This window comes from Nerophis ophidion, linkage group LG28 (assembly GCF_033978795.1).
Source record: "Nerophis ophidion isolate RoL-2023_Sa linkage group LG28, RoL_Noph_v1.0, whole genome shotgun sequence".
NCBI lineage: Eukaryota > Metazoa > Chordata > Actinopteri > Syngnathiformes > Syngnathidae > Nerophis > Nerophis ophidion.
In genome coordinates, this window is record NC_084638.1 from 22,016,131 (window position 1) to 22,038,052 (window position 21,922).

At 38.9% G+C, this 21,922-nt stretch overlaps 2 protein-coding genes across 2 annotated transcripts in view; both read left to right on the top strand.

The window, feature by feature from the left end:
* The window catches only part of LOC133544965 (phospholipid phosphatase-related protein type 4-like), a 91,434-nt gene extending 79,751 nt beyond the window's left edge, over window positions 1-11,683 (top strand). The window contains exons 10-11 of the mRNA XM_061890223.1: window positions 1,511-1,667; window positions 2,467-11,683. Of these exons, the coding sequence (XP_061746207.1) occupies window positions 1,511-1,667; window positions 2,467-3,281 (972 nt within the window). The 3' untranslated portion in view covers window positions 3,282-11,683. The remainder of the gene's footprint in view (window positions 1-1,510; window positions 1,668-2,466) is intronic.
* Window positions 11,684-15,131: 3,448 nt separating this feature from the next.
* The window catches only part of LOC133545382 (xenotropic and polytropic retrovirus receptor 1 homolog), a 68,248-nt gene continuing 61,457 nt past the window's right edge, over window positions 15,132-21,922 (top strand). Inside the window, exons 1-2 of the mRNA XM_061890888.1 lie at window positions 15,132-15,544; window positions 20,531-20,582. Of these exons, the coding sequence (XP_061746872.1) occupies window positions 15,476-15,544; window positions 20,531-20,582 (121 nt within the window). The 5' untranslated portion in view covers window positions 15,132-15,475. The remainder of the gene's footprint in view (window positions 15,545-20,530; window positions 20,583-21,922) is intronic.

Genomic DNA, 21,922 nt, shown 5'->3' on the forward strand with positions numbered 1-21,922 from the left:
CAACAGTGATTGGATGTTTACTGAGGGCTGAAGGGTGTGTGCGGGTGTGTGTCTGCTGCGCAGCCTGTTAATGGTGTATACACGCACAGCGGAGGTGAGGGATGAGAGGGAAGCCGACACCACTATATCATGTGTGTCCCTTTTTTGGCGGATTTTTCCGCTAGTGCAGATCATTTTGTCAACTTGTAATGTCGTAATTTTGTGAGTTTATTCAAATTTGCTTTCTCAAATTTTGATTTGAGGGGGCAATACATTTATTTAAGGGGGCTCTGCCCCCTCTTGCCCCTGCGTAGAGCCATGCAACATTGGCGTGCTAATAATAAAAGGCTAACACTTAGCATGTGCGCTAACGTTAGCATGCTAACAGTCAGCATGTTTCACGTCCCAGGTTATATGACTCTAAGGTGTATATAGCTGCGGGAGTAGTGAAAAAAAGTGTAAAATTAGCTCAATAAGTTAGTATGCTATTTTTAGCTTGCTAACAATTGCGTTCTAACAGTTAACAAGTGTCATATACCAAGTTATATGACTTTGTGGTAAACAGTCGCAAAACTAGCTCAATAGGTTAGCATACTAACAGTTTGCATGTGTAACATATCAAGTTATATTACTCTAAGGTGTACTACTGTGTACTTAGAGAAAAAAGTGTAAAACTCGCTGACAAAGTTACCAGTTTTATGTAAGCATGTTAACAGGCTAACTTTAGCATTCTAACAGTTACAAAATCACATACCAAGTTATATGACTCTGGGGTAAACGGTAGTAAAATTAGCTCAAAAAGTTAGCATGTTAATGTTAGCATGGAAGCATGTTAACAGTTAGCATGTTTCACATACCAGGTTATATGACTCTGGGGTAAATGGTTGTAAAATTAGCTCAAAAGGTTTGCATGCTAATGTTAACATGCTAACAGTTAGCATGTTTCACATACCAAGTTTTATGATTCTAAGGTGTATGGCTTCATAATTAGAGCATTAAGTGTAAAATTAGCTGAAAAAGTTAGCATGTCCATGCTAGCATGCTAACATTAGCATTCTAACAGTTACAAAGTGTCACATACCAAGTTATGTGACTCTGGGGTAAACGGTTGTAAAATTTGCTCAAAACTTAGCATGTTAATGTTAGCATGCAAAAACGCTAAGGTTAACATGCTAAAGTGCTCAGCGGCCTTGTGGTTAGTGTTTCCGCCCTGAGACCTGAAGCCACTACTGCTACTCACTGCTCCCCTCATTTCCCAGGGGGTGAACATGGGGATGGGTCAAATGCAGAGGATAATTTCACCTCCCCTAGTGTACGTGTTACTATCGTTGGGACTTTAACTTTTAACATTTAGCATGCAGCTGAGATAGGCTCCGGCACCCCCCGCGACCCCAAAAGGGATAAGCGGTAGGAAATGGATGGATGGACACATACGAAGTGATATGACTCGAAACTACTGTATGACTGCGGAATCAGAGAAAAAGCTTCAAACAGTATCGCACACTAAGCGACCATTTCTCTCCCTTCTTAGGTAATGTCTTTCTCAAAACACCACGGCTTGCTCAACTCTCCTCGATCGGAGGACAGCGCCAGCGTTGTCAGTTGCACGGGATCCATTCGCTACAGAGCTCTTACGGATCACGACCCGTCACCACCAGCGTCCACCACTGGCGCAGCGGAAGTAGAAGGTATGGTGCTATATTGCTCAGATCAGGGATGTCAAACTCATTGTTTCTCTGTGGCCGCCTGGAGGGAATGTCCCTTCCCAAGCAGGCCGGACTGGTAAAATCATGGCATGATAACTTAAAAATAAAGGCAACTTTGGCATATTTGTACACATCAATACAAATAATCCCGTTGACTGAACACTTTAAGGCAGTTGAAAATTCTGAGGAAAAAAAATGGTGCAGTTTTAGAAACACAATGAACTTGGACTGTGTCTCAGTATATCTGCAAAGCCAATAACTTTAAGTCACAACTATCTGGTATTGAACAAAATAAATAATAAATAGATAAAAACTGATATACCGGTATGTATTAAATTATTAATTAATTAATCCTGTGGTAACTCAACAATCCACAAGAAACGGAGGTAGAAACTAGACAGGAAGGTAGCGTTACACTCTGCATTCACTTTTCAAATTTTTGATAGAGACATTTTGGGGCAACGAATAGTTCGAAGCAGAAGATGTAAAACGACAAGTTTTACGTTCCATTTAGGTTGAAGGAGAAGTGCCGCAGCCAGGCTTTACTGTGCACTTCTTGCTTGGCCCCGGTATAAACCGTGTGCTTGCCTAACAGAATTGCATTGGCGACATCCAGTGGACACATATGGAACAGCAGTTTCTTTCATCAAAATTTCCGAAAACGCATCTCACGGCTCGTAGGTTTGACACCCCTGGCTGAGGTCATACTGAACAACAATATTGAAGACTCTTTGTGAGATAATCACTGTTTTACATGTTCTTATTCCTCTTATGTTATAAGGCAAAGGTTTGGAGCGAACCGGCAGTATAGTTCGTGTTGAAGCCCACCCAGAGTCGAGAGTAAAAAGGCCCTTTGTGAAACCTCCTAGCACTGATGGAAGCGGCTCTTGGCGATGGAATCCAGCAGACAAACAACTATCGCTACGGCAGCCAGCTTTTACCGTCAACAATACGGACTGCTACGATTCCCTTAAGGATGGCGGGCCATTGGATGGGCGGGAGAGTGAAACGGTGACCAAGTTCGAAAATAAAAGTGTTGGAGAAGGAGTTTCAAACAGTGGTCTCCCACATATGATATATTCACTCCATCCGTCACAAACTAACAAACCCAACCATTTTCAGGACCACGACTCAAACAAGCCTCCCACCATGAGCGCCATAAACGCTCCTCCTTTTCATCCACACCCTCAGGCTATCACGACCATCAGAGTCACGCCTGTGGAAGGCACTGGCGCCAGCAGTGATGGCAGCTCCGAGTGCCAATCGGTTGCGTCTTCCAGCCGAGAGTCTACCTTGCGGAAAAAGAGTGTCACCGACCTTCACCACGCCCAAGACCAAGGGCTCAGCTCTGATCACCTTCTCAGTCAGAAAAGCAGCTTCTTCGACAGTGAAAGTGGCAATCATTTCGGTGAAAACCTTTACCATTTTCAAGACAACCCGATGCACCCCAACAGGCAGTTACAAGGAATGCTTGGTCGGCCAAGTCCACACCCTCCACCTACTTTACCCCGCCCTCTGATGACTTATCCCCCACCTTCACCTTCCGGGTTGGCCTTGATGACGAGCTCATGTGAAGTTCATGCATTTAAACGTTAAACTATTGCTGAGTGAGTTTTTTCTACGCTGAGAAGTACACACATTGAGATCATTGTGCCGACCGGACTGGGCCGGACCCATTTGCGAATTACATCTGTGTGGAAAACGCCACAGAGAACACTGTCACAACTGCAGGCTAAACTTTTGTCAGTGTGACCCGCCTGATTCAGCTCCTGCTTTACTGTTCCGCCCAGGATCCTAGGTCATCCGGCATGACCCGGTAACCAGCACTGCTCATAAGTTTGTCAGAGAGTATCCAGCAGGAACAAGACATTGAAACAACATTGAGAACTTGTTGAATTAGGTCCTGACAACAGGCAACTCAAACACAACGTTGAAACAACATGCTTTTTGATGACATTACATCAATGTTGGGTTCTTGCGTTGATTCGACCATTGAATTTTGGTCATTTCCCAGCCAATATTCTAAAATTAAAGTTCAAGTACCAATGATTTGTCCTCTGCATTTGACCCACCCCCTTGTTCCCCTGGGAGGTGAGGGGAGCAGTAGCGGCTGTGCCCAGGAATATTTTTGGGTGATTTAACCCCCAATTCCAACCCTTGATGCTAAGTGCCAAGCAAGCAGGCAATGGGTTCCATTTTTATAGTCTTTGGTATGACTTGAACTCACAACCTACCGATCTCAAATTGGACATTCCAACCACAATTACAACGTTAAAAAAACATGCTTTTTGACGACAGTTAATCAATGTTGGGTTCTGGCGTTGATTTCATCATTGAAATTTGGACCCCAAAGGGAATAACAGTAGAACATGGATGGATGGATGGATATACAGTATGTGTAATCAACGTTGTATCAATGTCTTGTGCCTGCTAGGTAATTGGTTAAAGTGCTCCAAGAAATTTGATTTAATTCACTTTTTCTATCTCAGTATAATTTATGTTGACATTTCTACATACGTCATTACGTGGTCGTAGTAGAATTGCCAAGAGAAATACAGGTTTCAGATAGGCCAATGAAACAAGGAGGCTTAATACTGATCAAGTCCTGCATCCTGAAGAAGACTCTCCACCGCTGATGTTAGATGAAAACTGTTTGGTGAAAAACAGAAGCAATGTGTCAAGTCCAGGAGTCTAACCCACTCTTTTAGGTGTGTATCTTGAATAGGTGACTACTATTTGCACATTTTGTGCGCCTGGTCTGCGTATGCTGATCATCAGAATGTCCACAATGTACTCATCTAGTGTGATTTATCAAGACTGGAAGAGTTTGCGACTGCTTTTTTTTTTTTGCGTTCGTATTTTGACATGTTTGGAAGCCGTGCAGAACGACGATAGCGAGACAATCCTCCGTCCACGTGTTTGTGTCTACATACTTGGACTGTCAGAACTGAAATGGGAGTACAGTATAGCACTACGCCGTGAATCTTTAGGCATCACACGATTCGATTTGTTTCGATTCCTGGCTGTATGTATTTATTCACAATTACTGCTATCATGACTGAAGTTCCAAAACAACCATCCATCTATCCATTTTCTACCGCTTATTCCCTTTCGGGGTCGCGGGGGGCGCTGGCGCCTATCTCAGCTACAATCGGGCGGAAGGCAGGGTACACCCTGGACAAGTCGCCACCTCATCGCAGGGCCAACACAGATAGACGGACAACATTCACACTCACATTCACACACTAGGGCCAATTTAGTGTTGCCAATCAACCTATCCCCAGGTGCATGTCTTTGGAAGTGGGAGGAAGCCGGAGTACCCGGAGGGAACCCACGCATTCACGGGGAGAACATGCAAACTCCACACAGAAAGATCCCGAGCCTGGATTTGAACCCAGGACTGCAGGAACTTCGTATTGTGAGGCAGACACACTAACCCCTCTTCCACCGTGAAGCCCCCAAAACAACCAAAGAAACAAAAATATTTTTTTTAAAGAGGAGGCGACCCTCACAAAAGGACAGTCAGGATCAAAATTTCCCCTGCTGGCGAGAACTCAAAGATGAGGAGGGATTTAGAATAGAATATAGAATATATCTTTATTGTCATTGTACATTGTAAAATAACAATTACAAGCAAACTAATTTAGTGCAAATTCATGACATATAAAAAACATAAGAACATGGTACTCAGATAAATAGATACAAATAATACATAAAATACCAAACACAATGCTCACATGCACAGTCATTCTTTTTTATGCCTTGTGTTCAGCGACACTATTGCTCTCGGGTAACAAGTGTTCCTAAATGTGTTTGCCCGGCATTTTATTGTCCTGTATCTCCTACCCGAGGGCAGCAGTTCAAAAAACTGTGAGTGAAATGGATCCCTTATGATGTTTTGGGCCTTTTTGAAGCACCTGGCACTGTACAGTTCATCTAGGGTGGAGAGAGAGCAGCCAGTGATCTTCATGGCAGTATGTATGACCCTCTGAAGTGAGTTTCTCTCTGCCGCTGTGCAGCTGGCATACCATACACACATGCAGTATGTCAGCACACTCTCTATTGAGCAGCGATAGAAAGACACAAGCAGTTTTTGTGACAGGTGGTTCTTTCTGAGGAGTCTCAGAAAGTAAAGTCTCTGCTGTGCCTTTTTGATGGTTTGATTTTCGACCGGTGCTGCCTTGGCTCTGTTTCTGCTAAACTAGTAAGTACCTTTTGATGCTCAAATCATAATGCTTATGTTAGCTATCGGAAATTGACGTGGGAGCAATAAATAACCACCACATTCGAAAAAACTCTCCCGCGGTTATTTTTTTGCTTTGGACCTGCAATATAATTTCTTGATAAAGTCTGCTATTTAACATCAGAATATTACAGTGGACATCAAGTCAGTTTGCCGCTATATAAGTGGGCCTTTGAAAAAAAAAAAGATTTTCTATTTTTTTAAATCGACTAACTCAGACCAGCGACCATGGAGTGTATTTTCTGGCAACTGCATATGACCCAATCCAGACAACCTTCCCAAGTCATGGTGCAGGAAAAAAATTCAACCAGCTTAACAAGTCAACAAACATGTCAAACTGAACTTTGTAGATATTGCATTAAAAAAAGAAAACACAGCCAACCACCATACAAAAATTCAAAATTACACCCATTGTAGGAGTGTTAAAAATATATATTTTTTAACAGCCCTATAAGCCACAAACATTTTCCTGCAGACAATGTTGCGTTTTAAACCTGCCACCTTTAATGCTTCCCAGAATATTTTCCTGTCCTCCTTAAAGCGGCACACTGACATCTAAACTTGCTGTAATGATGGATCATGTTCATAATTTGAGTCTCAGTTGTTGCAAAACAGGTTCAGTCTTGATAAATCACAATGCGATTGCTAAACGATTTAATTTTCATCTTCTGCTCTTACTCCTGACGATCAGCATATATTCTGCCTATTCATGAAGGTCAACACGCTAAATGGATTGCACGCTCTATTTTGATAAGGGCCGCAATCCTTGGCACGTTTAGCACATCAGCTGTGTGTGCACTGTCAAGTTTGCACTTGTTTTGATTGGTGCTGTCAAATTAGTGTTTTTTTTCAATCCAATTAATTACACTTTTTAATCTGGATTAATCACATATAATCACAGATTATTATCCGCTTGCATGATTTCAAAATCATTTTAAAAAGTGCCTACTTCAGAATGTCAAACAGGAGCATTTTTTCAATTGTGTCCTTGACTGCACTACATTTATGTGCTCCAAACTTGCTATTAGTTTTCTCTAAAGTCCAGTCAGGGTCTATTTTATAGTGAAATTTGCCAGTTTGAGTCCCGTCTTTGCATTGACCATATAAAAAATGTCCACAGTTAAACTAAAGGAGCATTGGTCCAAATAAATTGCGTAATTGATCTGCGTATATACATGATCAATGCAATCATTATTTGTAATCATTCACATGAGCGACCTCATTATTTTTGACAGCCCTAGTTTTTTTCCCCAATAACCAAAACCAGTGAAGTTGGCACGTTATGTAATTCGTAAATAAAAACAGAATACAATGATTTGCAAATCCTTTTCAACTTATATAAAATTGAATGGACTGCAAAGACAAGATCCTTAATGTTCGCACTGAGAATCTTCATTTTTTTTTGCAAATAAACATTAACTTAGAATTTATTGCAGCAACACATTGCAAAAAAGTTGGCACAGGAGCATTTCTACCACTATGTTACATGGCTTTTCCTTTTAACAACATTCAGTAAATGTTTGGGAACTGAGGAGACCAATTTTTTTAGCTTTTCAGGTAGAATTATTTCCCATTCTTGCTTGATGTACAGCTTAAGTTGTTCAACAGTCCGGGCTCTCGGTTGTGGTACTTTATGCTTCGTATTGCGCCACACATTTTCAATGGGAGACAGATCTGGACGGCAGGCAGGCCAGTCTAGTACTGCCAGTCTCGTAGCTGTTGTAACACGTGGCTTGGTATTGTCTTGCTGAAATAAGCAGGGGCGACCTTGATAGCGTTGCTTGGATGGCAACACATGTTGCTCCAAAACCTGTATGTACCTTTCAGCATTATTGGTGCCTTCACAGTTGTGTTAGTTACCCATGTCATGGGCATTAACACACCCCCATACCATCACAGATGCTGGCTTTTGAACTTTGTGCCTATAACAATCCGGATGGTTCTTTTCCCTTTGGTCCGGAGGACACGATGTCCAGTTTCAGAAAACACTTTGAAATGTGGACTGTTAGACCACAGACCACTTTTACACTTTGCATCAGTGCATCATAGATGAGCTGCCATCTATTGGCTTCGCTCGAAGCTGGCAGCGTTTCTGAGTGTTGTTGATACATGACTTTCGCTTTGCTTAGTAGAGTTTTAACTTGCACTTAAAGATGTAGCGACAAACTGTAGTTACTGACAGGGTTTCTTTTAAGTGTTCCTGAGCCCATGTGGTGATAGCCTTTACACACTGATGTCGCTTTTTGATGCAGTGAAGTGAATTACATTTATATAGCGCTTTTTCTCTAGTGACTCAAAGCGCTTCACATAGTGAAAGCCAATATCAAATTTTTACATTTAAACCAGTGTTGGTGACACTGGGAGCAGGTGGGTAAAGTGTCTTGCCCAAGGACACAACGGCAGTGACTAGGATGGTGGAAGCAGGGATCGAACCTGCAACTCTCAAGTTGCTGGCACGGCCGCTCCACCAACCGAGCTATACCGCCTGAGGGATCAAAGGTCCGTGATATTATCGCTTACGTGCAGTGATTTCTTCAGATTTTCTGAACCTATTGCTGATATTACGGACCATAGTTGATGTAATCCCTAAATTCCTTGCAATAGCTTGTTAAGAAATGTTGTTCTTAAACTGTTCGTCAATTTGCTCACGCATTTGTTCACCAAGTGGTAACCCACGCCCCATCCTTGTTTGTGAATAGCTGAGCATTTCATGGAAGCTGCTTTTATACCCATTCATGGCACCCACCTGTCCCTAAATAACCTGTTCACCTATGGGATTTGCCAAATAAATGTTTGATTAGCAGTTCCTCAACTTTCTCAGTCTTTTTTGCCACTGTTGCCAGCAAAAAATAACACCATTTTCCAGTTTGAACGTTAAGTGTCTTGTCTTTGCAGTGTATTCAATTGAATATAGGTCAAAAAGGATTTGCAAATCATTGTATTCTTTTTTGATTTACCATTAACACAATGTGTTAACTTCACTGGTTTTAGGGTTTGTAATAGATGCAAACCTTTAGCAGATCTGGCATTACATGTAACATCAATATTACTTTTACACATAAGCCACTATTACTAAAATCTTTGCAATATTTAATTTTGAGAATATACTATACTATCACAGGTACAGAGAATACATATTCAATAATAGATTATTTTATTAGTAATTAAGTTTTTTATTATGAACCTTGTTTCTTTATGTTATTTCTGAATACTATCAACATCTAAAAGATGTGTAATTAACTATAATTGTGTGTTGTTTACAAGTATACTATATGGATAGGTTGTATTATGAAGACCAACAATATTCCAAATTAATGTTTTGACAGTGTAGTTTTATTAAACTTGTTTTTTTTAGCATTCTATTCTATTTATATTCTAAACCAGCTTGTGATACTTTGTTTAAAGATTTTTTTCTACACACAAAACCTACATCGGGCGTAGGTAACTTTGGTTTAAAGTCGTGTTTTATATATAGGTGGACTGCGGTAGTTCATAGCTGGGAAAATAAAAAAAATATGAAGATAACCTGAAATTCACATAGTCTAAGGCGGGGGTGTCCAAGCTACAGCCATTTGCTGCAAAATTTCCAGCATCGTGTGGTCAACGTGAGTAAATCAGGTCATTGACCTTGAATTCATCAAAATTCATGATGTAGAAAAATAAAAAATAATAATTAAACTTGCACATAAAGTCAGCAAACATGTCAGACTGAACTTAGTGGATGTTATATATATCCATCCATTTTCTACCGCTTATTCCCTTTTGGGGTCGCGGGGGGCGCTGGCGCCCATCTCAGCTACAATCGGGCGGAAGGCGGGGTGCACCCTGGACAAGTCGCCACCTCATCGCAGGGCCAACACAGATAGACAGACAACATTCACACTCACATTCACACACTAGGGCCAATTTAGTGTTGCCAATCAACCTATCCCCAGGTGCATGTCTTTGGAAGTGGGAGGAAGCCGGAGTACCCGGAGGGAACCACGCAAACTCCACACAGAAAGATCCCGAGCCTGGATTTGAACCCAGGACTGCAGGACCTTCGTATTGTGAGGCAGACACACTAACCCCTCTGCCACCGTGAAGCCCTGTTATATATATATAAAAAAAAGCGTAATTCAAAATTACACCCATTTAAAGTGGCAGCTAAGTCACCAGAATTGTAACGTAAAATGTATGGTGGTTTTGTTACTTTTGTTTTTACCGTAAAGTCAATTGTTTTGATTTGTTTTGTAAATTGAAAAATTATACCACTCTATTTATACGGTAAAGTGATTTCCACTAAGCAGCCATTTTTTTACCCCAAAAAATCTACGGTCTTTATTTTTACAGTGCATTAGTGTAAATTAAGATCGGCACCAATCTTATTTTGTCAATAGAGCCGCCAGTTTTTACAGAAACATCTATGACGGCAATATGCCCGTGAGATGGCACGAGTTCAAAAAGCAATCTGCCCGCTTGTTTACATATTAAATTTAAATATCCAACTCTTTAATAGGTAGTTATAAGTCATTTTATTGTGGAAGACATGATTAAATCAGACCAGCAACCATGGAGTGTATATTCTGGCAACTGCATTCACTTATATGACCCAATCCAGACAACCTTCCCAAGTCATGGTGCAAGAAAAAAATCCAACCAGCACAACAAGTCAAAAACATGTCACACTGAACTTTGTAGATATTACATTAAAAAAAGAAAACACAGCCAACCACCATACAAATATTTTAAATTACACCCATTGTAATTGCGATCATCTTGCAATCGCCTTGCAACCATCTATTGCAAGGCAAAATTGGGAAAAATGCAAAATAACTGCTTACAATACTTTAAGAAGTTTGTCACGGAAGTAAACAAGGTAGGAGCCAAACTCTTAATATCCAATTATATTTATTATTAATTATATATCCATTATATTATTACAATGTATATATATATATATATACACATTTTTTTGGGCCAATGCGGCCCCCAAGTCAAAAAGTTTGGACACCCTTGGGCTCAGTCATAATAAAGAATGAACTAACTTCTTTTAATATTTCTTTTTAATTATAGTGAACATACTGTATCTGTTTGAGTTGGATTCATTCAGACACAAAATGGAGGGAGTAAAACAGGACTGCATTGTGTGCTTTATTTGAAAGTCAACTTTTTTAGAGTTTAAAAATAATCAGGTGTTTTTTTTTAAACAGATGAATATTGCAAATGTTTGTAGAGCCTTTATTCCCTGAATGTAAGCAACTATACTCGTCTTATAGCATAACTGTACATGCAGTCAGTGTTTTTTTTGTGTGTGCTATTCTTTGGAGCAAACTGCTTGTGAACGTTATTTGGAGGGAAAAAGGCCCAACTGGCTCTTTAAAGTTGCCATCTCTGATACAGATGTTGAAGCGGAACATATTTGTATATAATATCCAGTATAATATTTGAGACATGCTTGTACACTACAAGGTCTGTTCCAATGTATCTGCTTGCTGATTTGTGCTCAATATTCAGTGGTTTACTGAGCATAGAGAGAGAAACTATTATGTCGTGGCTAATAACATTGAATATACAGTGTGCTACTACTTTTTTTTAGTTATTTTTGTAGTGGCGCTTGTAGTAATAGTAGTATGTATTTTGCTAAATATTTTGACATCCATGAAAAGGTTTTTTTAGATGAGGACATATAAGATACCATGTGCCAAATGATGTTTGATTGTCGGTCAATGTATTTAAGCTATTGTTTTCTTTGAATAAAGAATGAACACATTAAGAGTTGTCTCCCTTCTTTTCATAAATGGAAGTTGAAAAACAATAAGTTTTTTGTTAAAAAGCAATAACTGAAAATAAAAAGGGTTTAATTTTCGTCTTATATTTCATCAAAGAAAAATTTAAAAGCAAAAGTAAAGAGATAGTGAAAAACTAACCAAAGCTGATGTTTTATTTTCAAAATAAAAATGGGGATACCGTGTGTCTGGCTACAATCTATTTGGAGTTCGACACAAAGGATTTTAGACATACATCATACGAAAGTGGAGGCTAAAAGAGATCTGATCACGCACAATAGTACAGATTTCTACAGTCCGCGGTCCTGGCTTTGAAATGGCCAATTCCGGTTCTGGTGTCGGAATATGAAAACACATCAGTTTCGGTCCGTTTTTTAGTTTTTGTTAATATGTGTGCAGAGATTTCTTTAGATGTCCTTGTCGTGCCATATCTAAAATATTTCCCGTGTCGGGCTCCACAGACGTTTTAGATAGAGCCTCTGGCTCACGGGTACTGTAGTTATTATTCCCGCTTTTACTTTAAAAAATACAACTTCCTGTGTCTGCAATTGAAAAAAACAAACATCTGTTTTTCCGTTCTGTTTACAAGGGATTCTCATTTTTGTTGTATTAAATATGAAACCAAAAAATATCTAGTTATCTTTGGACTGTGTACCTTCCGTTGATTCTATTTTCAATGCTGAAACGCAAATCAAAAAATCAAATCATTTGATTGATTTTTATGACAAATGGCAGATTTTAAAACAAACAAAAAAGGGTGGATTTTCATTAAAATACTGCCATAAAATTGGATTTTGTGCGTTTTTCCTTTCATGGATTTTAATTTTCCCAGGTAAACACAAAAATCGAAAAAAATGTTCACCCAAAATGCAAAAAACGCGTGGTTATCTGTGTGATGACAAATTTAACCGAAAACAGTATTTTAGCTTTTCCTTTGCGTTTAGTATATTTTTAGCATAACGGTAACATATTTGTTTAGCAGGCGTCCTATTGTCGTTTTAAAAAACGTGTCATTAAATAACTTTTGTTTCAGAAATAAAAATTACAAAAATGGTCCGAAACTGGTTTTTTGATTTACATTTAAGAATTTCAAATAGAATGAACGGCAGACAGATAGAAGATCTTTTTTAAACACCAAAATGTTTTGTTTTTTGATTTTTTTTCCTGCATTTACAAAAAAACAACAAATAAACCAGTCGTTTTTTAGTTTTTCAATTTCCATTCTTGGTTGACAAGACTCTGCAACATCGCGTGGACATCGGGGATTCCTCTGGATTGTCAGACCAATGTGGTTCCTCTCTTTAAGGAGGGGAACCGGAGGGTGTGTTCCAACTATTGTGGGATCACACTCCCCAGCTTTCCCGGTAAGGTCTATTCAGGTGTACTGGAATTGAGGCTACGCCGGATCGTCAAACGTCGGATTCAACAGGAACAGTGTCGTTTTCGTCCTGGTCATGGAACTGTGGACCAGCTCTATACTCTCGGCAGGGTCCTTGAGGGTGCATGGGAGTTTGCCCAACCAGTCTACATGTGTTCTATGGACTTGGAGAAGGCATTCGACCGTGTACCCTGGGAAGTCCTGTGGGGAGTACTGAGAGAGTATGGGGTAACAGACTGTCTTATTGTGGCGGTCCGCTCCCTGTATAATCAGTGTCAGAGCTTGGACCACATTGCCGGCAGTAAGTCGGATCCGTTTCCAGTGAGAGTTGGATTCCGCCAAGGCTGCCCTTTGTCACCGATTCTGTTCATTACTTTTATGGACAAAATTTCCAGGCGCAGTCAGGACGTTGAAGGTACCTTGTTTGGTGGCTGCAGGATTAGGTCTCTGCTTTTTGCAGATGATGTAGTCCTGATGGCTTCATCTGGCCGGGATCTTCAGCTCTCACTGGATCGGTTCGCAGCCGAGTGTGAAGCGACCGGAATAAGAATCAGCACCTCCAAGTCCAAGTCCATGGTTCTCTCCCGGAAAAGGGTGGAGTGCCATTTCCGGGTTGCGAAGGAGACCCTGCCCCAAGTGGAGGAGTTCAAGTACCTAGGAGTCTTGTTCACGAGTGAGGGAAGAGTGGATCGTGAGATTGACAGGCGGATCGGTGCGGCGTCTTCAGTAATGCGAACGTTGTACCGATTCGTTGTGGTGAAGACGGAGCTGAGCCGGAAGGCAAAGCTCTCAATCTACCGGTCGATCTACGTTCCCATCCTCACCTATGGTCATGAGCTTTGGGTTATGACTGAAAAGACAAGATCACGGGTACAAGCGGCTGAAATGAGCTTCCTCCTCCGGGTGGCGAGTCTCTCCCTTTGAGATAGGGTGAGAAGCTCTGCCATCGAGAGGAGCCAGATGAGGTGGTTCGGGCATCTGGTCAGGATGCCACCCGAACGCCTCCCTAGGGAGGTGTTTAGGGCACAGGGAAGACCCAGGACACGGTGGGAAGACTATCTCTCCCGGCTGGCCTGGGAACGCCTCGGGATCCCCCGGGAGGAGCTGGATGAAGTGGCTGGGGAGAGGGAAGTCTGGGCTTCCCTGCTCAGGCTGCTGCCCCTGCGACCCGACCTCAGATAAGCAGAAGAAGATGGATGGAATTTCCATTCATGAAAAGAAAACTCAATTACTAAAACATATACTCACCCTTCTCAAGCTCATCTGTACTGCATTACTTATCCCTTTGCATGCACTTCCTACTTTTGACATTGGGTGACGTTACTCTCACAAATCTGGAGTAATCATGACTAGCGATGCATCGATTCACCGTGATTTTTTCAAATCACAGTTATTTAATCGCAAATGCTTTTTAATTATTTTTCAAGTTTTTTGTTTGTTTAATTTTTTTTGTCATAGAAAACTTTACATTTAATTAAAAAACAGACGACATTTACAACACCCCTACCGCTCTCCCAAAACATTTCAGTGTGGAATATTTTATGTGAAGTATTAGAGCCTCAACAGGTCAATAATTCATAACAACATTGATTTTGAGTCGCTAATTTTTCTAACGGCATGCATTGCTCACTGACTCACTATTGCACCTATTTCTCGTTACATTTCACCTGTATGCGGTTTAATTACACCTTTTATATGTTTGTTCGTAATAGTATCGTAGCCGAGTGTCCTGGGTTCGCATATTTTGTGTGTACTGTTATAAGAAAATAATAAAAGGGAGTCATGAGAGCAGGTCCGGTCTCCACCACTTCTTTATTGTTCTCTCCTGTACTCAGCGTGTCAGTCTGCCTGCACCTTCTTCAACAACCCACCTTTATAGACCTCTTACGTCACAGCATTATGGCAACACTGGAGGGACACCCTGAACTGTTTGTTACAGTATTTATATAATTTGCGAAAAAACAGCTGCGTGCCGCACTTTGGACATCCCTGCTTTAGTTCAAGTGAAGTTGTTATACAGCACATGCTCCAGTAGGGGACGGTATGCACCTTTTCATGGCTGCCACCCGCCATTAACCCTGAATAAGAAGAAGAAGGAGCGGAAGAAGAAAAAAGAACAGCCCATAATAATAGAAATGGAAACGCAAACAAAAACCCAAATGCTACCTTTACTCTGCGACAAACGTTCGAGATAAAATATCACCGCCTCTTTGTTTCAGCCTCAGCTCCATGCGGATGTTATCGATTGTGTGTACATGACGAAACTGGCTAGCGATAGCAATGCTAACGTGAAAGCAAAATGGGAGACTCGAAGACTGGAACTCCGCGTTCATCATTTTAGGCGGAATTTGTGCCAGTGACTTTTTAGTTGGTCCACGATTAAATAAATCGCGTCTTCAAAATGAAGTTTACTGAGCATCTTTCCGCTCACATCACACCGGAATGGAGGAAACAATACATTCAGTACGAGGTAAGTCACAGTTTTGCTTGCTAACGAGAAGCTAATGGCGTGATTACTACTAATAATACACCACGGCTTCATTGTCTTTTCTGTGTCCCGTTACTGGTTTCACTCATTTTTCAGTTTTTACATTAGTAAAAACAGCCCGTCGGTGCTTGCTGACAAAGCATCCACTTACTAGTGCGTGTGGGTGTGTTGTTGTCACTGTCACACTACAAGCAGTGTTTTTCCACCGCATCAGCTGCATGTTGCGTTGTTTTGGACCAATGTTGCCGACTCATCAGTAAGAAAAGCAGCGATTGGCTGTCGTCACGTGACGCCAACACCTCATTTGCATAACTCATTGTGCGCAATTCTCCCAAAGGCAAAACCCAGTAACTCAATTTTGGTCAAAACTGAGCTGATAATTTTGTAGTTACCACGTGATATGCTTTACATTAGTGTATGCGATATTGTAATTTGTTCTGTAAGTAAGCGGCTTACTTACGGAACAAATTACAATAGCACATACACTGATGTAAAGCATATCACCTAGTAACTCCAAAATTATTATCAGCTCAGTTTTGACCAAAATTGAGTTACTGGGTTTTGCTTTTGGACGGGAGAATTGTGTTGGACCAAATGTTTGTATTACAAGAAAGTAGGCAAAATCCGTCTCAATGGTACACACCTGCGTTCATTTAATTGTATGTATAACGACACCAGAACATTATTTTTGATCACCCTTCTTGCAGAACAGGTAATTATTGATCATTTTAGCTGAAAAATACTGTGTTGCCATTTTCTTTGTCTTATTTATGTTGTAAGCACAACACCAATGGGCGCAATTTGCAAAATGCGCAACCGCATTTTGCAAATGTAATGTCAAATCAGATTCAAATCAAATGTTTATTGGATTCATCACTATACAGCAGGGGTCACCAACCTTTTTGAAACCAAGAGCTACTTCTTGGGTACTGATTAATGCGAAGGGCTACCAGTTTGATACACACTTAAATAAATTGCCAGAAATAGCCAAATTGCTCAATTTACCTTTAATAAATAAATCTATATATATAAAAAAAATGGGTATTTCTGTCTGCCATTCCGTCGTACATTTTTTTTCCTTTTACAGAAGGTTTTTTGTAGGGATGAAAAAAACACTTAATTGAGCGGTATAAAATAGGAGAAAATACAAAAAAAAATGAAAATTAAATCTTGAAACACAGTTTATCTTCAATTTTGACTCTTTAAAATTCAAAATTCAACCGAAAAAAATGAATAGAAAAACTTGCTAATTCGAATCTTTTTGAAAAAAAAAAAAAAAAAAAATTGTGGAACATCATTAGTAATTTTTCCTTATTAAGATTAATTTTAGAATTGTGATGACATGTTTTAAATAGGTTAAAATCCAATCTGCATTTTGTTATAATATAACACATAGCTAACACAAGCTATATTTCTAACAAAGACAAATCATTATTTCTTCTAGATTTTCCAGAACAAAAAATTTAATTGAAATTCAAAAGACTTTCAAATAAGATTTAAATTTGATTCTACAGATTTTCTAGATTTGCCAGAATAATTTTTTTGAATTTTAATCATAATAAATTTGAAGAAACATTTCACAAATATTCTTCGTCGAAAAAACAGAAGCTAAAATGAAGAATTCAATTAAAATGTATTTATTATTCTCTACAATAACAATAAAAAAATTACTTGAACATTGATTTAAATTGTCAGGACAGAATAGGAAGGAATTTAAAAGGTAAAAAGGTATATGTGTTTAAAAATCCTAAAATCATTTTTAAGGTTGTATTTTTTTCTCTAAAATTGTCTTTCTGAAAGTTATAAGAAGCAAAGTAAAAAAAATAAATGAATGTATTTAAACAAGTGAAGACCAGAGCCTTAAAATATTTTCTTGGATTTTCACATTCTATTTGAGTTTTGTCTCTTTTAGAATTAAAAATGTCGAGCAAAGCAAGACTAGCTTGCTAGTAAATAAATACAATTTTAAAAATAGAGGCAGCTCACTGGTAAGTGCTGCTATTTGAGCTATTTTTAGAACAGGCCAGCGGGCTACTCATCTCGCCCTTACGGGCTACCTGGTGCCCGCGGGCACCGCGTTGGTGACCCCTGCTATACAGTGTACATCCACGACTAAACTACTGACTAAAATACTACCACAACTTGGTTTACTATTTATAAAATATAATAATGTAGGGTTACCTGGAACTTGAAATAGGCCACCCGGCCTGAATCCACACTTCCCTCGCCAAACACCTTCGTTTCCCAACCCTCACGCTTGGATAAATAGGCCTTGATGCCATCTACGCAGTATTGGGAGATTGTTTTGCTGTTAGATCGCGTCCAAATTTGCAAAGTGCGCGAGATTGGTGAAATGCTTACAACATTTACACATCCATCCATTCATGCATCCATTTTCTACCGTTTGTCCCTTTGGTGCTGGGGCCTATCTCAGCTGCATTCGGGCAGAAGGCGGAGTACACTCTGGACAAGTCGCCACCTCATCGCAAGGCCAACACAGATAGACAGACGACATTCACACTCACATTACATTAGTTGATTCAACCAATGTCCTTTTTTCTGCACGAGTCTCGCCATCTGGTTTGGAAACCTGGTCTACTCGTCGTGTTTTGTTCTCTTTCCTCCTATTATTTAGCTTTTTGAAAGTGACTTCACCGACTTTTCACTCATTGACCTAAGTGAAGTTGGCTCCTTTGTATAGCAAAAACTAGAGTAACGCAATTTGTTTGTGCTACTTATCATTGTTTGTAATCAGTGTTAGGCAAATTACTTTAAAAAAGTAATTAATTATAACTACTCATAACTTAACAAATAAAGGTAATTAAAATATTAACAGAATAAATATATATCAGAAAAAGTAATTATTACGTTACTTGGGAAAAAAACTTCAACTATCTGGCATATGCAATGTTGCGAAGTGACGTGGGACATCAGCGTCCAGACAGAGCAGCATTAGCTCAGCTGTGTTTGGTACCTCAGCTATGGCAGTTTGTGGGCATTTATGGCAGCTCTATTTAATCTTTTCACCGAATTGTGTTGGCGCTAGCTAACAAAGAGATTGAATGCGCTTCCATGGCTGTCTTGTCTCCTTGTCCAGTTGTGTACTTGGCATACACGTTGTTTGCTGTGTGATGTTGCCTCATACTTTTTTTATATCAAGGTCATTTTAGCGTAGTTGCCTGCCTTGTTGACATACAACCACAACTGCAGTAGCGTGTCATCAAATGTTGTATCGTAGGTAAAAGTAATTAATTAGATTACTCGTTACTAGTGAAAGTACGGTTTGTAGAGAATCTGGTGAAGATGTAATGTTATAAAGTGCCTCAGTTTTTTTTGTTTTACCCTGGACGGCTGGTTGATGGAAGCTAATGTTAGACGAAATGTGTTACATCTGATGCTTCTTAATGTGTTAGACTCCCATGAAGCGGGCTGGGGGGATTCTATGTTGAATCAGAATTGCACAATTTATAAAATATTGATCCATAATCGATGAGATGTATGTTTCTTACCCTTCCCCGTGCCAGGACTCGACCCCCCCTCTACTTGAAAACTTTTGTTATGTTTTTGATCATTAGCTACTAGGGTTGTCCTGGTACCGATATTTTGGTACCGGTACCAAAATGTATTTTGATACTTGTCGATACTTTTCAAAATAAAGAGGACAACAAAAAATGACATTACTGGCTTTATTTCAACAAAAAAATCTTACAGTATATTAAACATATGTTTCGTATTGCAATCAAAGAACACATTTTTCTTTAAATAAAATAGTGAGCATACTAGACAACTTGTCTTTTAGTAGTAAGCAAGCAAACAAAGGCTCCTAATTAGTAAGCTGATGTATGATCATTCTCTTATTTTGTCATAATTATAAATGACAAGCTGTAAAAATTGATTATTAATCTACTTGTTAATTTACTGTTTGTATCTGGTTATTTTCTGTTTCAACATGTTCTATCTACACTTCTGTTAAAATGTAATAATCACTTATTCTTCTGTTGTTTGATACTTTACAATACTTTTGGATTATACCTCAAAGTTAAAGTTAGGTTAAAATTTAGGTATCGATCCGATATTAAGTAGTTACAGGATCATACATTGGTGATAATTTATGTTCTCGTGTCCAGGGACTTATTTCCTGTGTTAATAAATAAAATATGAATTAAAAAAAAAAAAAAAAGATTTTGTGACGCTAAAAAATATTGATGTAATCATAGTAGTATTGACTAGATATGCTCTTGTAGTTGGTATAATTACAGTGAATGTCAGGTGTAGATCCACTCATCGCATTGGTTTACATTGTGACGCCGATGAGCTGTTGTATCCTCCTACGGTGTGTAGTGAAGAATGGTTTAGCTATTCCACGTCCTGCAGGGATTATACTTGTAAGAAATGTACTTTTTGTTGCCATGGAGGCGAGGGTTAGTGATTTAGGAGTAGCTAAAACACTGCCGATTGTGGATGGACATTAGCCACTAACTAGCTAGCCATGTTTTAAAGCACGTCTTCCTGAAGGCGTTTCAGTGTTAAAACTTCACCTTTACTATCAGTTTTTAAGCCAAAATGCATCCATTTGCCCTTTTCTGTCCACACACTGAGTTTTCTTGTAAGTACCCAGTGTGTGTGCGCTGCCGAACATGCTTCTCTGATCGTAAAACCAGAAATGTGATGACGACACACCGTCATGACTGTAAAAAAAAAAATGTGGCGAACCGGTTCTTTTGAAACAGTGTATAGTACCGTTTTGATTCATTAGCACCGCGATACTACACTAGTACCGGTATACCGTACAAGCCTTTTAGCTACTTGTCTTCTACCTATGTTTTCCATTCCATATTACTGTACTCTTCCATCATCAAGACTACATTTGTAGGTTACACAGTGTTCAATATTTAGAAAATAATAAGAGATTTGTGCTTTGAGACACTGTATTGATCATGAATGTTGTCCTATTTTGTGTTTTGTCAGGCTTTTAAAGAGATGCTATATGCTGCTCAGGACCAGGCCCCATCAATAGAAGGTATTATTTCTCCTCTGTTCTCTCATTTCTCTCTTTCTCTCTTTTTTTGTTTGTTTTTTGTTATTTTGACTCACACCAAGGCAGGACATTAATATATCCATCCATCCATCCATTTCCTACCGCTTATTCCCTTTTTGGGGTCGCGGGGGGCGCTGGCGCCTATCTCAGCTACAATCGGGCGGAAGGCGGGGTACACCCTGGACAAGTCGCCACCTCATCGCAGGACATTAATATAATTATACCAAATATGACTGGGCGATACGACTGAACACTGTATCACAATATACGTATTTTATATCAAACGATATAGATAATTATTGATTTTTTTAATGACCTATCGAAAATGAGAATTAGGAGTTTGAGTTTGATTAGAACATACAACACGATACATCCCAATTTCCAGTTTCTGTAATAATTAGTGAAGTAAGTTATATTTAATTTGGTGAGATGAATAAGATTATCTAGAAAATGGATGGTTGGATGAAATAAATTCAGAATGTTTATCCTGTTTTTTGTTCTGTGTACTTTGTAAACACTTTTTAAGTTTGAAGAGTTTATTGAACATTAGTGCATTGGTTGATTTCTTATTCCATTCCATAATTCAATTCCACATAGTGGTCAAATTATTCAGGAGAAAAATATGTTAAATTTTTTTGAATTTTTAATGTATTTATTTGAAAAAAAATATATACATATATATATATATATATATATATATATATATATATATATATATATATATATATATATATATATATATATATATATATATATATATATATATATATATACATATATATATTATATATATATAGGGCTGTGAATCTTTGGGTGTCTCACGATTCGATTCAATATCGACTCTTGGGGTCACGATTCGATAATATATCGATTTTTTTCGATTCGATTCTCCATTCAAAAACGATATTTTTCCGATTCAAAGCGATTCTGTATTCATTCAATACATAGGATTTCAGCAGGATCCACCCCAGTCTGCTGACATGCTAGCAGAGTAGTAGATTTAAAAAAAAAAAGCTTTTATAATTGTAAAGGACAATGTTTTATCAACTGATTGCAATAATGTAAATTTGTTTTAACTATTAAATGAACCAAAAATATGACTTATTTTATCTTTGTGAAAACATTGGACACAGTGTGTTGTCAAGCTTATGAGATGCGATGCAAGTGTAAGCCACTGTGACACTAATGTTCTTTTTTTATTATTTTTATAAATGTCTAATGATAATGTCAATGAGGGATTTTTAATCACTGCTATGCTGAAATTATAATTAATATTGATACTGTTGTTGATAAAATTCATTTTTGTTTCATTACTTTTGGTT